The following is a 20,598-nucleotide window of genomic DNA, read 5'->3' as shown; positions in this document are numbered from 1 at the left end:
GATTACTGGGAAGGATCTGGCCTCGGGAAGAAGAAGATGTTCTTTTAATGTGTTAAAAGTTGTCAACATTGATTGTATTGTACCTACTTTATGCATGAGGGGGCGTTCCAATACCCTGATTTTCATAAAAACTATTGCTGTGTGGTTTTCGGAGAGAGATCTGGTGCTGTCTGCGTACAGTGTTCATCCCCCACACGTGTGTTCATTAAAATCATCATTTGATTTGACCCGGCCGGACCAGTGTTGTTATTTTGGTTTTCCTCCTGTATCCATCCCCAATATTTTGAACCCGTGACAATATTCAATTCAGATTGAACACTGTAAATTCTGCAGTAAATTAACAAAATTTAAAGTAAATTAATTTTGAGTACCAAGTCCACGCTTTATAGATGTGCATATGCATTCAACAAATATAATGAGAATTAGTAAAAATTGAATTTCATGGAGCAGATATAGATGAAGTGACTTACTTTCTTTACATTTAGAAATCTTCTATATGATCCAGTAACTGAAGACAGCAAAAATCAGAATTGTAACAGCAAGACCTGCAATTACCTTTATTGCAGCGATGATACCTGGAATAAAAGAATAAACAATAATACACATATATCTGCCATGCAAGTCACTGAAAATGAAGCCACTGCTAATCAGATGCTTTCCATATTGTATTTCTTGGTGGATCAAAGTCTAGTATTTTTCTATCTTTCTAATTCCATCAACTTGACAAAATCCCCAACACCATTGGCTGAAATGCAGCCCCAAACCATGACAGACCCTCCACCATGTTTCACAGATGACTGTAGCCACTCACTGTTGCACCTCTCACCATGACCTTCTCCAAACACAGCAGACAACTGGAACCAAATGTGGATTCATCACTCCATGTCCATCTCCAGTTCAAACTGATATTCAGTCCACTTCCTGAATAACCTTTTTTTTCTGTTAATTAACAACATGACTTTAAGATACTGTTTATCTATTGCTGATAGATTTTTAGGCCTGGCACTTTCTTTTGTCCCCACTTATCTAACTGTGTCAACAGCTTTAAAGAAACTGCACACCAGCCAAATTTGGGCTAAAAGCTCTTTGGGAATGTCCCTGGTGATGCAGAAACACTATTTATACAAAATACTAATTTACATAAAATAATAACATAATAATTTTATATACAAAACAAAAAAAGTTTAACAAAGGAAGCTTTGCTACCTTGAAGCAAATAAATAAAAATTGAGGGGTGGCTCAAGACTTAAATTCAGTACTATATATCGAATATTAAATTCACAGGAGAAAAGTCTTTGCTAAATCAAACATGCAAATCAGAAGAAGGTAACCACTGTGGCAACCACATAAGGGAGCAGATGGAACCAGAAGAAATTTAGATAAATAGAATTTAGCATATCCCCAAACTCAGTCCCTCTGAACATTTGTTATCTGTGTTTATGAAGACAAAAGAAGCCAAACCCTCCATTCATAGGAGCAATATTGTCACATCATGGCAGGATAACCCTTATTAGGTTTAAACACACTTGAAAGCTGCTGTCGTTACGCTAAACTTCATACATTTCACCTCTTTAGAAAAAGAAAATATATATAGCAGAGACCCTAAATCAAGGAAATGTGTGTGCAGCTCTGGAAATCCTGTTCTTTAAGATAATTTCTCTGAATTTGAGGAGCAGGACCTCACCTCATCCACTCCCCTTTCAGTCTTCAGCCTAAATATGTACCCTTCACTAATACCTGCTGTATTCATTTTCATGCCCCACCCTCCCAGCCCCTTTTTTTTCTACTGCCAGTTCCCTCCGAGGCCTTCCCCAAACAGCAGCATCAGTTCATGTTCCCTCATCCACCATCATCCATCGTATGATTGTGTTTTAGCGGTATAAGAATATCTATCTATCTCAGGAATACAAAAACACACACACACACACACACACACACACACACACACACACACAAAACAAGCAACAAAACAACAACACAACCTGCACAACCTGACACATTTTTCTTTGATAATTAGTCATCCATTGTTCTTGTTGCTTAACTTCTCTTGTAGATAGTGGTGCCAACGATAAAATGTTTGAATCTTTCATTCCCTGTACATACATAATGAAGAAAAAAAATTGCCTTGGATAACTTCTTACCAAGTTCAACACACATGCTCCTGTAATGGCCATGCCATATTTCATACGGTCCCTCATCAGACTGCTGTAACCTGAAGAGTGTGAATGAACCATCTGCTTCATTAAACTCAATGTTCTTTCTCTCAGATTCATAAGGGAATCCCTCATGTCCAAAGCGGCAAAAGTAGATGTCAACAGAGTTTCCGTCTAATCTCCAGTTATCGACGTCACTGCATCTAAGAGCCTGGGGAAATCGAAGCTCTGCATCGGTGCCAGAAGTGGCACATCTTTCCAAACACTCCTGTCTTTGTTGGCCATCTGCAAGTTCACAAAATGAAATAGAAAGAAATAGAAAAGTTGTAAATGTTAATGTTAAAAATAGAAAGATTAGTTTTACAAAGAATCTGCAACCATGTTAAAATAAGTAATGATATAATGAAAGTTATACTATGCTTCATCATAATTCAAGTCACGACACAATGATTACACATTAGTCCACTGAACTATCTTGCCATACTGATTGGTCTCTGTTTGATTTACATGCACAGAGGCCATTTCATATAAAACACAGAGAGATCCCTTATTGGACAGTTTTAGCTTTTGAAAACTGTTCTCCTGAGTCTTGATGTTAAAAGTTCTAAATCCTTTTCCACTTCACTACACCAGCATACATCATATCCTGTAATGATAGTAAAGGACAGTTTCAGCCCCAAATGCTCAGTCTGCATCCCGCCAACTTGTGTTTGATGGTGATGGAGAAAACACAATCAGAGCCAAATCGACTTACCTAGTATGTGTGTGGCGGCATGGAGGAGGGAACTGAAAGGTGAAGCTAAATGAGACTAACAACGCCACCTGGGGGTGACGTTACATCCCAGGAAATATTACATTAACCAGCTACAAAGACACAGGTTACTGGCAAAGCAGAGGCATTGAAAGTCAATTTGAAAATGTTTATTAAACAAAATAAGTGCAAATAATATCGAGCTGCAGCAAAGAAAACAACAAATGAAGTGGCAGAACTTACAACACCAGCAGAGCTTTAATAAAAACACTTTTTTAATCAGACATTGCTTAAAGAGATAAGATTCACTGGCAGCATGTTGCTCTAGTTAAAATAGCAGCTCAACAGGCAACCTACAGGGAGGAGTGCCCAAGGGCTGCTACCGGTTACTCACCCGTGACGTCACACTGCAATTCGCAACGTAACGTGGTTTAAAATGTGCTCGCATCCCGGTGTTTACGCTCACAAGTCTCTCTACCAAAATAAAAGAAAGTAAAATGAACCTATAAATCAAGCAATTAAAAAAGAAACAACAGACACTGAATAATATAAAAACTGTATGTACATATACACACCTTTAAAATATTACCATCCGGTGCACCCAAGCTGAGCACCATCAAAGAAGAGACGCAGAGACCCAAATTGCACACAACAAGATTAAAACACGATAAAAGAAAGTTAAAACAAAACAAGGCACCAGAAGACACAAAGAATAACAAAGGATAACAACAAGACGTCAGCAGGGTACACCAAGAGAGAAGAGCAGTCATCCAGGGTCCACCCTACTATAAACCACACTGCAGACCTCATAGGAGGATCCTACTCACCACTCGTTAACAGTTACACAGCCAAACATTGGTCAGGGAGCATGAATCCGATCTGCAACGCTAAGGCCAGGCTATGATCGTCGCCATCTATCATAGGGATGAGTGCCAAATACCAGGAGTCTGATTAGACAGCTAGGGGAGGGGTGAATGTTCATGCTGCGTTCAGAGCAATACAGTCATTAGTTCACTATGCAGGAACACAACGTCATCTATAAAATCCAACCCGCTACATGAGCATAAAAGACCCGCTTCAGATCCCATTTAAAAACAAACAAACAACATGAACAATGAGTCTGCTCAGAACCCAGACTTGAAAAAACCTGTTTTGGTTGTTTCTTAGAAATGCATTTTAATGAATAGCGTGATCGATACAGATAAGTATTCTACATTATGAAATTAGAAAATATTTACCACAGTGAAGGACCTTGAAGAGCAGAACTGCCACGCAAAAAGTCACTTGAATTTCCATGAGTGGGTCAACAGAGGTTTCTATTACCAAACTATAATTCCTCTACATTAACCGAATTCCCTGCAGAAGATGACATTATCCACAGTAAAAGACAGGAAAAGTGATGCACTCGCACATTTAATCCAAGTGAAATAAAAAGTGAAAATCTCGGGCTATGTGACATCACCGCCATCGGAAAGTACTCTTTCTCTCTTTTTTACAAATTGCACACGCGCAAGTTCCTGCAACAAACTACAGCTATTCTGTATTTTATTTCACTACTCATCACATTTTTATACAACCACTTTTAATCAAATTCACATCATGGTGCAATGTAACCTAAACACGTATATCGACATGTTTAACATACATGAACTATATACATGAATTAAATTTTGATATTATTACTTAAAAGGTTGTTCACAATCCTTTTATTAGTTTGTCAGTAATGTTGAATAAATGTTATTTATGTTATTCTAACACCAATAAAATGTAACTAACATGAACAGACAATCAGACATGTAATCTCTCCAGCATGTCCTGAATGTGCTCTGTGGTCTCCTCACCTCCTCCTCGTCCTATGATGTGCCCAAAACACTTCACCTAGGAGGCTTATTGGTTCAATCACCTCAGCTGGCTCTGTTGGGTGTGAATGAGCTCTAATTTGGAAATCCCTTCCAAATTAGGGAGTTCCTCACCTTTACCTGCCTGATGATGAGGCAGCTCCTTTCTGTTTATCTCCTCAATCTCATTTTTTCAGTCACAGTTAAAATTACAAGAAATGTAACACAGTACAATATATCAAGAAAAGAAACTGAAATTCAGTGGACAAAAACATGATGTCACCTCTGACAGTGACGTCCCTGCTTGCTGTTTACCACCATGATGAGCCAGTCTGACTTGTAAAAGTGCAGAATCTCTCCCCCCTGGTAAACATCCCCCATCAGAGGAGCAGGTGATATTCATGGTCCACTAAGTTCAAAGAAAGTAAAAGAAAATTGATGACAGTACACACAATATACAAATTGAGGTTTTAAATGGTGCATTGATTTGTAATCAAATGCATTTAAATGACATCACTACCAGGTTCAGCTGTTGGTCAGTTGGCAAGGTCATATCTGTATCTGATATATGTGAAGGGAAGAGACTTCTTCCCTCCCGATCTGACAAAATTCAGCTTTTTGTCTCCTTATTCATCCATTCAGATTTAACAAAGTCTCTTTCACAGCACTTTACTCATCCAAGCTATGCTACACTAATGTATGTAGTGTTGGAAAGATTTCTTTTCATCTCTACAAGGTTAAAGATTAATATGAAATGTCACATGTGTCCTGTGTTTGAACATTTTAAACTGTGCAATAAGGCTGAAGAATACAAAACCCATTGACTGGAAACAGGAAATATAAAACTCACAACATCTCCAATGATTACTGTGAATAACCTTTATTGATGTAATTTGGATTAAAAGATGAATGTTTTTACTGCTGTACAACCGTCAAAGCAAATATGTTGTAAGTAAGGTGATTAACCACTAGGTGACACCAGAACATTTTGATGTTAAACTTTAGCACAGATAACATGCATAACGTTAGGCCTAAATAAGGTGTTGCATGTCCAGCATAGGTTACTTGATGTTTTTTTTAAAAAAAAAATGTTATTTAGGGGTGTGTGTTGTGTATGTGTAGGCAGACAGTGTCAGGATGTGGTTTAAATGTGTTAAAGTTTTCTTAGAGAAACAAAGTCAACTTTAAAACAGGATGATGATCGCACCAGTCTGCCTCATGATCAGTAAGAAAACTGACTTTTTATTCCATATTTGTCAACTACAGATCTTTGTTTGTTTTTACATTTATAGCTTGTAGGCAGTTTTTCTCATTTGCAATGAGTCAATTCTTAAATGATGGTTAAAGTTTTAAAAAGCCTTTTGAAATTCTTTAAAACACTTTGCTACATGTGCACATCAGAAAGCATATTTGTGTTTTTCTTCTGTAAATCATTTGAGAAATGAGCCGTGTTGGTTTAGAGCCAAAGGGTTAAAGGGTCTTTTGAGTGGAGTTTGTGTCTTTGTTTGGACTGTGTGAGTTCCTGGTAGTCTAACTTCCTCCCACGGTCCAAACACATGCCTGTTAGGTTAACTAGTTATTTAAATTGTTCACAGGTAAGGATGGTTGTCTATGAACGTTTAGCTCTGTGACGAACTGATGACTTGAGTCCTTGGGTCTACCCTGTCTCTAAGCCCCTGTTAGCTGAGCAGATGTGACATCAGCTGTCACGGTTGTTATAACTCCCATCACTTCATACATGGTGGAATATTTACATGGATTAGTTTTCCCTGAAGCTAACATTAACCTTTCTTGAACATTCATGGTCAGAAGTTTCCATACACTCATCAGGGGAGTGAATGTTGTGGTAATTATGGGCTTTTAATGGTTTCTTCAACTGTTCTTACAAATTTAATGACTTAAAAAAAACAAAAAAAAAAAGGTTGAAATATTTGGTTAATAGTTAACCAAATATTAGTGATAGCCAACAACAAGCTGCTGGCATAATTCTGATGGGAAGTTTGATTGATTGATTGATTGATTGATTGATTGATTGATTGATTGATCATACTTTATTCATCCCGAGGGAAATTGGGTTAACGCTGCCAGCTGTGCCAGCGCCGTCTTACCCTTTTTTTGACCTCTCTTATTGGCAGAATGTTTTGGTTCTGGGTCTTTGAGCCAGCTCTTTGAGGTTACGTTTTTAGGCTAACATATTTTTTGATTTTTTGCTTTGTTAAGAAGTTTTAGGTTTGAGTTTTGGTTCTTCTAATGTCATTGAGTTTACAGCTTTCCCCATTTATGTCTGTGTCGGCTCGCCTTCTGTGTGTCTCGCTCCCCCTCCCTCTGTGTCTTGTTTCCAGGTTTTCCTCCTTGTGTTTCATCCTAGTCTCATCTGTTCTTCATGTGCATCCATGTGTGTTCTCCACAGCCCATCATGTGTCTCGTCCTCTCCATCTTCTCTTTTTGTCTTGTTCCCGTGTCAGTTTCCCCCTCTGTCCCAATGTCAAGCTCGTGTGTCTTAGTCTGTGTCTTTGTATGTTACTTCTTAGATCTTCATTCAGATCTTTGGACTTTCCCATTTTTTGAGTATTGGTTAATCAGATGAGCGCTGTGAAACAAGTGCTGACAGACATAAAGTACCAATTGTAGTCAATCATGATCACCCATGAAAAGGTGACCTATTAAACATCACTTACTAAAAGAATTAAGTGTCTGTATATTAAACCTAAAAGTATTCTTTTAAACCAGTGCAGATTTGAGAAAATCAAAAATAAATTCAAATTCGTGCAACCGATTATTGTTTATGAAATGAATAAAGATGTAAGATTAAGATCAGAGATTAAAGTGATTCCACCCTGGAAACAAAACATTTCACAGAAATCATTAAAAGCCTAAAATTACCATGTCATTCTTCGCAATGTTGAGTTTGTGGAAACTTCTGTCCAAAACAGTCGCTGGTTTTGAATCTGTGCAGTGGCAGAAAAGGTTTCAACATCTATTTTGAAACCATCGATTTTCTCACACTGCATGTACTGCATGTCGACTGATGTGTCTCAACCTGATGTTTTTGAAGCTGCAGCTGCTGCTACTCTCAGCATCCATCCCAGCAGGTCAGTCTTCTTTTTTTATGAAACTGTGACTCTGAGCTGTGCAGTGCCAGGCAGCTTCAGCAGCTGGACAGTGAAAAGAAACACCTCCACAAAGTCTTCTGTTTCATGTGAGACCTGGGGCCAATTCAATGGGTCATCCTGCACCATCAAAGGTGTCTACCCATCAGACAGTGGAGTGTACTGGTGTGAGTCTGACAGCGGGGAGTGCAGCAACACCATCAACATCAGAGTGGCAAGTAAGCTTGCAATGCCAGATAGTTTTATATTAACAACTAAGGACAAAAACCAGAGTCAGAGACCACAGTTTATCTTTCTGCATTTCAGCTGGTGTGATCCTGCAGGGCCCTGCTGTTCCTCTGACTGAGGGAGACAGTGTGATACTAAACTGCTCCTATAAGGAAAAATATGCAAAGGAGTCTACGTCCAATTTCAGTGCTGCATTCTACAGAAATGGTACTTTTATTGGAACAATGCCTGAAGGAAGGTTGAGCCTTACCCATGTGTCCAAGGAGAACGAAGGCTTCTACAAGTGTAAACATCCCACAAAAGGACAGTCACCAGAGATCTGGCTGGAAGTGAGAGGTGATGATGATGATGATGGTAAGTTTCCTGAAGGTTTCGTGTGTTGGCTTATAAATACTGTTGCATACATAAAGCAGTTTCAGTTATAACTCAGTGATTAAATGGGCTGTTTTTTTGGATAAACCTGACCACAGCTAATTAGCAAAGCCTGTTACCACAGTACATCACAGTTTGTCTACCCCTCCATGCTGCCTGGTGAAAGTCAGCTTTATTAAAGGTGTAAGGTTTAAAGATCCTTCCTGCTGCCGGCCTTACCGTCCCAAACAGCACTTTGCACATGATAGGGCAGAGTCATATAGTCTCCCCTGTGCACGGTGTTGGTGAGCGTTGGTGAAAGTGAAGAGGAGAGATGTTGAAATTGGGCTCAAAGGACCAAAGTGTTAGAAAAATTCTCTTATGAAGTGAAACACACAGAATAAGGAGTTGCAATGGGTTTATTTTATTGGAAGCAGCAGGAAGCAGAGTTGGCTTCAACTTCTTTACTCAAGTAAAAGTAAAAAAGTAAAGTCTCTGAAATGTACTCAAAGGAAGAAAGTAAAAAGCAGCTCTTTGGAGGCTGTTTCTATATTTGTGCTAAGCTAGGTTCATAAGTCATCACTTAACAACCAGATACTGTAGCACAAGACACGTGACTGTCAAAGTGAAACGGAAAATACACAAACATAGGAACCAGGGTGACTAGACATATCAGAAGGAACACAATGGAGGCACAGTAACCAAACCTAAAGACTACAAATCACAAAATACTAAAGATAACTTAGGAAGCTATGAATACAACCCCCCCCCCCCCCCCCCCCCCACACACACACACACACACACACACACAAATATACAGAATATTAATAATCAACACATAAACATTGAGTGACCAGATCCAGGATCATGACAACTGTTCCCTGTTTGTCATGGAAGCTTCAGGTGAACATATTTAGGTCTTTTAATTAAAGACAATTAAACACTAAAAGATCCATACAAGGTACCTATGTTAAAAAAATATAAATGTAATACTGTTATCCTGCTCAGATTTAATCTAAAGTCTGGATTTTCTTTCCATCAAAGTGAAATGAACAACAGGTTTTGGCTTTCACATGATGTGAAATCAAATTAAGCAAAAACAAAACAAAAATGAGTGCTCTCTAAATTACAATGATGCTATTTTAAAACCGTATTCATCTTATTAACCTGCATGTATGCAACAAGTCATTTGTTGTTGCTTTAATATGTAAATACATGCAAATCAGGATATTGTCTTGCTTATTTTCGTCTTTTTCTAACACACTTTCTATAACTGCTCTGCACAAGAAGTCCAATGTGCCTTGACTGCTGGTTTATGCACAAATGGCAAATAAAGAACTTTGAACCTTGACAGTGAACGTGTACTTCTCCTGTGCTACCTTAAGCATACGGTGAATGCAATATCTAAGACAGTGAAGTGGACTCATAGGAATGATGTTGTGGTCTTTCATCAAGATGGAAAAGACAATCCTGGAGCACAGAGAGAGCATTTTGAAGAGTGAGCTGCTCTCTTCCTGGAGGTGTTAACCAAAGGAAATCTGTCACTGATGCTGTCCTCAGTAAAACTCACTGACACCGGCGGATACAAATGCTCCTTTATCATTGAAAATCTGAAGAAAAGTTACTATGTTAACCTCACTGCTGATTAGTATGTGGTACACATATTGAAATAACCTAAAACTTTGAGCTTTAACTGGGAAGGAAAGTGATTTAACCCTTCAACTATTTTCCTGGCAATAACTGAAATAAGTAAAGAAAATCAACAGCCTATTTATGCAAAATAATTCATAATTTTATTGGGGGGGGTTATATTTGTTGGGTCTGATTATTGGAGGGGGGGGGTTACGTTCCTGGTCCAGGCATTTTGTGCTCCTGGTAGAGGTCCAAGAAGCACTTCCTCTCAAGCTGTAGCCAATAGTGATGGGATTTCCGGCTCTTTTGGCTCGGCTCACTAAAAAGAGCCGGCTCTTTTGGCTCCCAACCGGCTCTTCAGGTTGTTTTGCTTTAATTAATTCATTATTAACAATATAAAATTATGCACAAAAGGAATTACTAATGTAAAAAAGAAAAACCTGTGGTTTTATTTATATATGTTTATATATAAATATATGCGGTGGCCCCTAGAGACAAAGCACGTACAAACTCCAAAACCCATTTGTAGCGTTAACTGAACTTCCAAAACAGAGCTACCTAGATCACTTAAATTACACAATTGAAAGCATATGTGTATTGTTTGTGTATTTATACACAAGCACTCATATATATTCAAATAATTTAAAAAAAAGTTAATTTACCTGCTACGACCACACACCAAATCCGGTTGTTGGTACTTCCTGGCTTGTGTAGCCACTAGGTAACAAAAGCTCAACACTGCCCCTAGCATCCTGGAGCACTTCTGTTTGGACAGAAGTTTCCACTTCCGTTTTTGTTTTTATGTGTTTTGGAGTTTTTATGTGCTTTGTCTCTAGGGGCCACTGTAAATATACTTTTATTTATTCACTCCACATAAAATGTAATAAATAAATCATATAATACAAAAACCAACTAGTCACAGTTCAACTTTTAACTATTTAAACTTTCAGCTTTTTCCTTTTAAACAAATTTAAAATGAAACAACACAAAACGCTGCAAACCACAACACAATTAAATATAAATTAAAATATAAAACAAAAAGAAGATGCATATTCTCTGTCATATGGGCCTGCATGAATAAACTTTCTGAGTTGTGGATGATCACTATACCTTTCTAATGTGACGTTGTTGTCCCTGGCTCTCTTTCTCTGTCTCTCTCTGTTCCTGTGCTACTGAGAGTGTAACTACCGCCCCTCCCCCCTCTCCCCAGCGCAAAGCACAAGGCTCGCGTGCGGAGTGAAGCGGAAAAAAAGTGAGAGAGAGGCTGAGAGAAGGAAAAAAAAAAACCACGGCTCGCGTCGTTCACGTCAAAGATCCGGCTCTAAGAGCCATTTCGTTCGTGACCGACACATCACTAGTAGCCAAAGACCTACATTGCACTGCTGAAGCTTGTGCTCCTTTTGATACATTTTCTTGAGTGGATAATAAAGCCAGTCCGCGCTGCCTGTATGTTCTGCAAGCCTATACCTGCTTTTTCATGTGTTGCAATAGGGCTGTCTTTGTTTGCTGATGGATGATAAGTCATTTATAAAATAAAATAGCATGCCATAACACATAATGTTCTTATTGCCATGAAACCCTGTCATCATTACTCATTGATCTGGGCTGAGATTCAGTTTTCTGTATGGCTCTTTCGCACTCACTTACTCTTTCTCAACCCTGGGCTGCTGTGATGCAGACTCTAGTGTCAATGTTTCTGTTGACACTGACTCTGGTGTGACACTAAAATCATTAAGGTAAGCAATGTTGCTGCTTTCAGGAACCGTTGGAATTTTTAAGATTGCACAAACTGTTTGGTTTGTTACGGTTACAGTAGTTTAGAGAACCGTTGGAAAAAAAACTGTCACCGGCGACTGGTTAGGGGATAAAGCGTTCTGCCTGAGCTTGAAACTGTTTTTTTGGATGTTATCAGCCTATTGAAAAATAATCAATGGTTTTCAGTCCAATACATGTCACCTCCTCTTTGATCAGACTCAGCACAGTTGTGGTCAGTGACTGAAGGCTGTTATCATCATTATAAATCTGTGATAAACAGAGAGCAAATAAGATTTGGCAAATATGTTGCTGTTGTGAGATTGATGGGAGGATAAGTGTTCTTAGAAGACTATGGTTAGAAAAAAAACAAAAAAAAAAGTTGACATACTGATTCTGTGTTTTTCAGGTAATGATAATGATAACACTAACAACCCTGTTAGTGTCGGTGCCATTGGTGTCATTGTTGGTGGCGTTGTCATCACTGTCATTGCTGTCATTGCTGTCATTGCTTGGTGCAAATTCTAGAAACTTTGGCAAAAGTGTAAGTAACAGTTTTCTTCTCTTTTAATTAAAAAATGTCTTACAAACAAACAAACAAACAAACAACAACAACAAGAAAAAACCTGAACAGATTTTCATACAGTTATTAATTGTGCATGTGACTGTTTGCTGGAGCAATGTTTCTTCCTCTACAGTGCATACTGAACTTGAAATAGTCTTTCCCTAAAAGGCACTTTTTGTATAATTTCACTAAAACATTTCACTAAAAACCACTTAATATAATCCAGCTTGGTAAAAAGGCCTAAAGGAGAACTTGATAATGTGGCAAGTTATTACCACTCAATTACCTGTGGTAGTTTCTGTGTAATAAGAGTTTCTGTGTAATCAGGCAGTGTTGCAAATTGCAATTGATTTTATTTAATAACATATAGATAACCACATAAATAACCAAAACAAACTTAAGAATAGTGATGACCACAGAGAACAGCTGTGGCAGTTTCTGTAAATAGCAGGAATTTAATACCATGGTCATAATAACTGATTAAAAAAGCATCAGGAAGTCTGTAATGAACTGGAAACACTTGCATGCAAAAAGCTAATAATTAAGTTTAAAAGAATAATACATGTGAATACATTAGACTAACATATGAGTATGAGAGGATCCTCTTACACAGCAGAGTTTATATCTGGATGATAATATATAATATGGTAAATTACATGTTTAAAATGTCCAGTACAGAAAAATAAGATGCCATCCATATCCTCCTGTTTGTCCAGTTCAGGGTTGTGGGTCGAAACACCACAGGCCTGTGCCACGTTCGTCATTGATTGACCTCTAACCATCCAAAGATCCAGCCTCTCCTGCAGCAAGTAACACCAAGCCATCCACTTGCATATTGAAAAATCCAAAATCCAAAAGAAAAAACAATGTTAAAGCAAGAACAATGTAACTGGCAGTTTTTTGAGCAACAATTTTACAGATACAGAGTGTCCTATTAAAAAAGGCACTGTTATAATTTGTGTATAAAGTAAAATAATATCTAATCTTTTGCTTTTTCTGCCTAAAATATCATATTGGAATATTTAATGTCTATCATTAGAAAACAGCCACTCAGAAATTCATTGTGAGTGGATAGCTATGTTATGAGGACTTGCATCCTAGATCCATGTTTACATAAACCAATGGACTGGTTTCAACTCCAACTTCAACAGCATAGGTCAATGGCTCGGAGGTGTGGTGTCCTCATAGCTCCACCCACTGACTTTTGTAGTGGTTTATTTCTAATAATATAATTAAAATATTCCAGTGCATTCAAATATGCTATTTTAGGTAAATTTAGGTAAATTAATAATTTTACTTTACACACAAATTATAATGGTGTATTTTTTTATATATATGACGCATGCTCTGATATCGTTGTGTTGGTGTTGTTCCCAGATCAACATAGTAAATGTTGTTCCAGGATAAACATTGGAAGTGACCAATCAGAATGTTGTGACGTCATACTTTTGCGACTTCGGGAAAAACCGCCGTAAAACAAAAAACTGTACTTAAGCTGCGAGAAACCGCCTCTGTCCGCCGATCAACGGACCCTGACCCTGACCCTGACCCTTTAATAAACGCTAAGCAGAATTTATATTGTCCTTGCAACATTGGAATTTCATAAATGCACGAATGGCTTGGCGCGCAAATGAAGAACGTCACAACAATGTGATTGGTCACTTGCAATGTTGATCCTGGAACAACATTTACTATGTTGATCTGGGAACAACACCAACACGACAATATCAGATCATCCATATATGACAGTCTGTTTCTGTGAAATTGTTGTTCAAAGACCTTCCAAACAGCGGCTTGGTGCTGCTTGCTGAAGGAGGCTAGATCTGTCAGGACCTGCTGTTGCAGATCATGTGAGGTGAGGTGCAGATCCAAGCACAGATACGGATAAGAAATAAGTAAATATCAGAATGTAAAAATAACTTGAACTGGGAAAACTACTAGGAAACCATGAAACATGAGGGGAGGGGAGAAGAGACTTAGACAAGGTACAAGGAAAGACTGAGACAACCTCTACACAAAGGGATGATAAGGAAAGTGGAAACACATGGGAGCACAGCAGGAAGAAATTAAACATAACGAGACAGCGGAAGCAAACTGAACACAATGCACATGAGATAAGGTATCATGAAAATAAAAAACAGGAAGTGGAATGCAGACTGAAACCCAGACAGGTACTCTTGACAATAGAACAAAGGAAAGACAGACAGTAACAGACGCACATGACAGACTGGGGAGACAAAGGATGAACCACAAGGAGAAGAACATGGGAACAGGTAAGGAAATGAAACAAACACATGAGCAAGAGGGGCGAGGGACGCAGAGAGGAAGAAACATGAGGGGAGAGAGAGGGAAGGAGAGACATGGCTAGAGAGACAAAATGACAAAACCAACATGAAGACAAGCCTGACTTAACTGGGACACACTGAGTAAAGGCACACAGATGAAGCAATGACATAAAGGGAACCATAAAACACACAAGACAACCCAAACAATAAGATAAACTCAAGAGTGGTAGAAATTAAACTAGGAGAGAACATCAGTCAAAGAATAAACAATAATAAATAAACAACACTCAAAAACTATAAATATAAAACACTGGGTCAACCGAGGTACCCTGACAGGATCTTTGGTTGCTTAGAGGCCAGTTAATGATGAATGCTGCACAGGATGGTGGTATTGCGCAACCCACAACCCTGAACTGGACAACTGTGAGAACATGGATGGCATTGTATTTGTGTGTACTGGACATTTTAAACATGTCTTCCACTTTCTTTCCTGCCTGAAATATTTTTAGCATATCATGTATTGTCATCCAGATATAAACTATGCTGTGAAAGAGGATCCTCTACACTCATATGCGAATCTAATGTATTAATATGTATTATTCCTTTAAATTGACTTAGGCAAAATGCTAATAATTAATTCCAGTTCTTTCAAGACTTCCTGATGCTTGTTTCAATCAGTTATCATGAATATGGTAATAACTTCCTGCTTATTACACAGAAACTACCACATGTAATCAAGTGGTAATATCAGTGTTATCAGCAGTGTTATTCTCATGCAATATAGAAACAAAAACCTCCATGTTTCTTCATACTAAATCTAAAATATATGGCTATAGTTGCTGTATTATACAATTTCTAAAATCTCCAGCCAACATCACTCAATGTAAATGAGCAAGTAAAACAGTTAGATGCAGCCAGTTTATTAAGTTGGGCATCAAACAAAATCAATCAGATTGATATGAATACACCTGCTTGACAAAAGGTGTCTAATATCAGACCTACAAGAGTCTTTAATTTACAACAAGATCAAGAAATAAAAGTTTAAAAATCAGTCTGTGCTATGAATATAAACATATGACATCTCACATAACTGAAGGGTGGAGTGCTTGGTGATCTGCTATAGCTTAAAGCTATTCCATGTTAATTTTGTCGGCCCTCTCATCTCAGAAGAAAAACTGCATAATACATGAAGAATTCTTTAACATACCAATACTTTCTCTTTTTACTCTTTCTTGCTTTAAATTTGAGATATTTCTTGTTTTTCACAATCTAAGATGCGAGTTTGTTAGCTTAACCACATGTTGACCAGAGTGTCCAAACAACATAAAATGTTAATGATCGATTTTGAGAAGCAAATAATTTGTCTTATGTTGCACAGGAAGACAAAATAGAGGACAAAGCAATCATCCAAACAATGGGCAAGCAGAACCACAACAAGAAGAGATTCCACTGAGAGAAGAGCAAGAACAGCCAAACTGACAGCTTGTCCAACAGCTTGGTCTCACAGCAGAACATAAATTGATCTCAAAAGAACTGTGTGTTGGTTTTTGGTCATGGACATTTTTTTAAGTTAACAATACATATGTGTTTAGAGACATTTGATATGATTGTGCAAGAAACATCTCCTCGATGCACTGGCATGCATCTTTAGTGATGTATCCTGGGGTCATTAGGCATTTTGGATATTGCAACATCATACACGCAGCCGGGGGTGATCGCCATGGATCAGCCCTCTTAATTCACAGCCACCTTGTGGCTTTCCCTGCCGCTTCACTTACAGCCTGGATGGCAGCCTGTCATGAGAGAGGTCGTACCTTCTCTTACTGATTTATGGTATAGGAAGACACCTAGACTGGACTCCTGGCACCAGCTTCGGGGAGTCTTCACAGGGTCACATCTTGACCCCCCCCCACCACACACACACACACACACACACACACACACACCCACACACATACCTATACGACACACAGACAAGGTACTCTTTGTTCACATGTATCCCTATGTAAGACGTCATGGGTTAATGAACGTATGCATATTCATGTAACGACAATAAAGAGAAGTGCTATGAGGGAGCAGACGAGAGCAACTGGGGTCAAGCGAAGGAACGGCGCTCGTCACTGTTCTCTCCCTCGTGCACAAGTAACACAAAGAACTTTGGTGACTTGTGTCTTGCTTTTGCTGTTGTAGTAGAATTGTCTCGTTCCAGCAGTGGGTCTGTGCCAGGCAGACCCATCACTTGTGTGGTGATATGTATTTTTTTTTCTGCCAAAAAACAAGTTATGTTGAACTTTGAACTGATAATAATTAAAGAAGGGCATTTTCTACTAATAATGAGGAAGAAGAAAAGACTTCACAACTCACTGAGTTTAAACACATATTACCAGACCTATGAAAAGAAGAAAAACAGCATACATGCAAGCTACATGCAATTACAGCCTATTTCATTTAATTGTTATATTAATTGTTTTATTGCTGCTAATCAGTATTCTGTGTTTGCACAGATCTACAGTATAGATTTAACGTCCTTTCCCAGACGCCTTCAAAACTGAATTATAGATGGTAGACAGTTGGTTTCGTAGGCCACCGCCTCTGTTCAAAGATGGTCGCTCACAGTGATTTCAGTGATCATGTGATTTCCTGAGGTCAGATGGCCCAGGGTGTGAGTGGGCGTTAAGGTGTCACAGTGGACATAAATGGCTTCTTTCAAAGAAGCCATTTATGCCCACTGTGACTTTCAAAGAAGCCATTTATGTCCACTGTGACTTTCAAAGAAGCCATTTATGCCCACTGTGACTTTCAAAGAAGCCATTTATGTCCACTGTGACTTTCAAAGAAGCCATTTATGTCCAATGTGACACCTTAACGCCCAATCACACCCTGGGCCATCTGACCTCAGGAAATCACATAATAGGGTGGGGCTAGGTTTCACAATGAGCTCACCCGAAACCTTGGCTGATTGTGACCCACACCCGTTTTCACACCTTGGCTCATGTGATTAGGTAGAGGATCATCAGGGGGTCCTTCTGTCCCTCTTTGGTTGGATACTCCCACTGGGTTTAAATCTGGGACTCTCCACCATTTGACTCTTAGAACTGAAGAAGCTTCTCGGATGAGAGGTGAAACGTCTTCAAGCAACTTAAAGAGGTCCAGACGCTTTTCTTTCCAAGCTCCTTAGATCAAGATATCACATATTTGCAAAAGTGCTCCGATGTTTTCAGAGACGTCTGTTACCCACCAGCTCGATAGCTCGCCGGGAGCTCGAGGGTCACTAGAGCTGCCGAGAACGGCAAACTCCCGGCACATCATTTTCAGAGCAACGCGGTCTTTCGCTACTCTGGTTAAACGTGATATATAAGTCACTTAGATAACTTGAAAATGTTATTGTTTGGCTTTTTTCAGTGTTTGATTTGTTCCTGAGTAAATCGGTTTGGCTGGATTAAAGTTATTAGATTAGATTAGATAAATTAAAACTTTATTAATCCCCCGGGTGGGTTCCTCTGGGTTTTCACACAGCTGAATAAACGTAAAACAGAAAATTGATTAAACAGAAGTATGAGACAGTCGAGAATTTACGCCATCGTCCTGTTATGTTTTAGATAGCAAGCAGCAGACGGCTGAGTTTATTTAACTCCAGCGAGACAGCAGTGACGCAAATCTGAAGGCTAGACTGTCCGGCCTTTACGTCCGGCCTATCGGACCTTCTGAGGACCCGGCCCATGTAGACCACGAAGGCCGGGTCCTCAGGAGGATGCAGCCCATGGTTTTGGACACGCCATTAGTGTCCTTGTTGAATTAACCACTATCCGGATTGATATCTGTTTTTGTGTACACAATGAGCATTTTTGACTGTCTAGACTCTGAAAACTCCATTAGCGCTTACATTGCACTATATCAACAAAACATACTTTTATGCTTGGGATAACCACTACATTTTTGTGATCTCTTTCTTAATAGGCCATAGTAGACTATTTACATTATTTCACAAATTTGCTCAGACATGTTGGTAAACTGCATCTTGGTATTAATAGTTTTTAACCTGGTGCCTCTGAGCACTGTACTGACATCTTTTATACAGTATGTAAATACTTTACAGAATCCTTGGGTGCAATGCAAGCTCAAGACATTTAATATGAATTCTTAGAAGTGCAGCTTTTTAGACAATCTGTGTATGTTTACTTGACATCAAAGTTGTGATGAGCAACTTCTTTTATTTTATTTTCTTGTTCTATTCTTTTTATTGACCACTTTTTAATGCCAAATTGGCGTAACATGCCAAGATAAAGTATTCAAGACTTGGTTGCCTCAAATAGCCTTTGGCAAGATTTCTTTGGGATTTACCACCAGGCGTTATCAGAACACCTAATACTTGTTATTAATCTCTGTCTCTCTTCCACAGCATGTCTTTATCCTGTTTTCCTTCTCTCACTCCAACTGGTCGCAGCGATGGCCGCCGCTCCCTGAGCCTGGTTCTGCTGGAGTTTCTTCCTGTTAAAAGGGAGTTTTTCCTTTCCCCTGTCGCCAAAGTGCTTGCTCATAGGGGGTCATATGATTGTTGGGTTTTTCTCTGTATGTATTATTGTAGGATTTACCTTACAATATAAAGCCTTGAGGTGACTGTTGTTGTGATTTGGTGCTGTATAAATAAAATTGAATTGAGTGTTACACTTTAGCAGAAATACCACTGTGCAAATGTACAACCTTAGGCCTAGTTTATGTAACCGTGGCTTATATTTGTAATATTAATACAGAAAATGTTCCATCTGTAAAACTCTGTTTTACAGTCCGCACATTCAACTACTTTTTAAAAAGGAACAGAAAGAAACAAGACATTTAGACTTTAGGGTCTATACATATAAATGCAAAGGTGTTGCAGGTCCAGCATAGGGTACTTGATGGGTTATTTTATGTTATTTTGTGGGTGTACACTATGTACGGTGTGAGAAGGCTGACAGGATGTGGTTTAAATGATTGTTTTCTGTTAAGAGATTTTACTGTTTTATTATACCTTTTTATAAAGTCTATGTTTTTACTCCTGTTATTTTGTGTATTTTCAACATGCATTCTTCCATGTTTAAGGAAAATGATTACTAAGATGATTTTTACATCATTAACGGCTTACGTTTCAGTATCAATGAATGAATACAATGATGAGGATGATCCCGATGGAGATGATGATTTTGTGTAAAGTGTTGTAATTATTCATAAACTATGGTTCTAATGACGAAGTGATCGAAAATGTGAAAACAAGAGGTCATATTCTGATATGTGTAAAACCATGATTATGTACACTGCTAAATTCATAAAAACAGGAGGGAATATGTTAAGAGATTTTACTGTTTTATTATACCTTTTTATAAAGTCTATGTTTTACGTTTTTAGCATACATACTGCTGCAGTGGAAAATAACCACTTTTGTGTAACCGCTTGTGAAACCTGTTTCAACTACTTTTAGAGAAAAACAGGAAACGCCTAAGGAACTTGAAACGGGAAGATTATGCCATATGCATGAGGACGAAGACGTGCAGTAGAGTTGTTGAAAGGGGAAGCACGCCTTTACCCTTAACAGAGTTATGAAACTATACATTGTGTAAACTATACATTGAGTGTATAAATAAAGAAGGCGGACTACAGTTGGGTGTGAGTCTCACTCAGAGCTCTCACCCATGTACATGTCTTAACAAGCTTGTCGTCTCTTTCCTTACTTACTGAAACGAAATGCTCATGACATTTTCAGACTTCAAACAAAGTCAACTTTAAAACAGGATGATGATCGCACCAGTCTGCCTCATGATCAGTAAGAAAACTGACTTTTTATTCCATATTTGTCAACTACAGATCTTTGTTTGTTTTTACATTTATAGCTTGTATGCAGTTTTTCTCATTTGCAATGAGTCAATTCTTAAATGATGATTAAAGTTTTAAAAACCTTT

The 20,598-nt window shown here is 38.4% G+C and overlaps 1 protein-coding gene and 1 long non-coding RNA gene across 7 annotated transcripts in view; one reads left to right on the top strand and one right to left on the bottom strand.

The window, feature by feature from the left end:
- LOC102076919 (uncharacterized) overlaps positions 1–5,092 on the bottom strand; it is a 51,196-nt gene extending 46,104 nt beyond the window's left edge. The window contains exons 1-2 of one of the 2 annotated variants that reach the window (XR_003215545.1): positions 5,026–5,092; positions 3,732–3,818 (exon numbers count right to left, since the gene is read on the bottom strand). This is a non-coding gene — a long non-coding RNA (uncharacterized LOC102076919). Of the gene's footprint in view, positions 1–3,731; positions 3,819–4,142; positions 4,259–5,025 lie in introns of those variants that run through there. The other variant, XR_003215543.1, reaches the window with a different exon arrangement.
- LOC109194487 (Fc receptor-like protein 5) overlaps positions 1–20,598 on the top strand; it is a 67,778-nt gene that overhangs the window by 34,548 nt on the left and 12,632 nt on the right. The window contains exons 1-2 of one of the 5 annotated variants that reach the window (XR_002059456.2): positions 5,901–5,967; positions 7,798–8,070. Coding sequence is in view for 1 of the 5 variants with exons in the window: in XM_025901594.1 (XP_025757379.1) it covers positions 20,432–20,462 (31 nt within the window). In the remaining 4 variants the exon portion in view is untranslated. Of the gene's footprint in view, positions 5,968–7,797; positions 8,071–20,172; positions 20,463–20,598 lie in introns of those variants that run through there. The other 4 variants (XR_003215491.1, XR_003215489.1, XM_025901594.1 and 1 more) reach the window with 4 other exon arrangements.

This window comes from Oreochromis niloticus, linkage group LG3 (genome assembly GCF_001858045.2).
Source record: "Oreochromis niloticus isolate F11D_XX linkage group LG3, O_niloticus_UMD_NMBU, whole genome shotgun sequence".
NCBI lineage: Eukaryota > Metazoa > Chordata > Actinopteri > Cichliformes > Cichlidae > Oreochromis > Oreochromis niloticus.
This window is presented reverse-complemented; position numbering and strand designations above follow the sequence as displayed.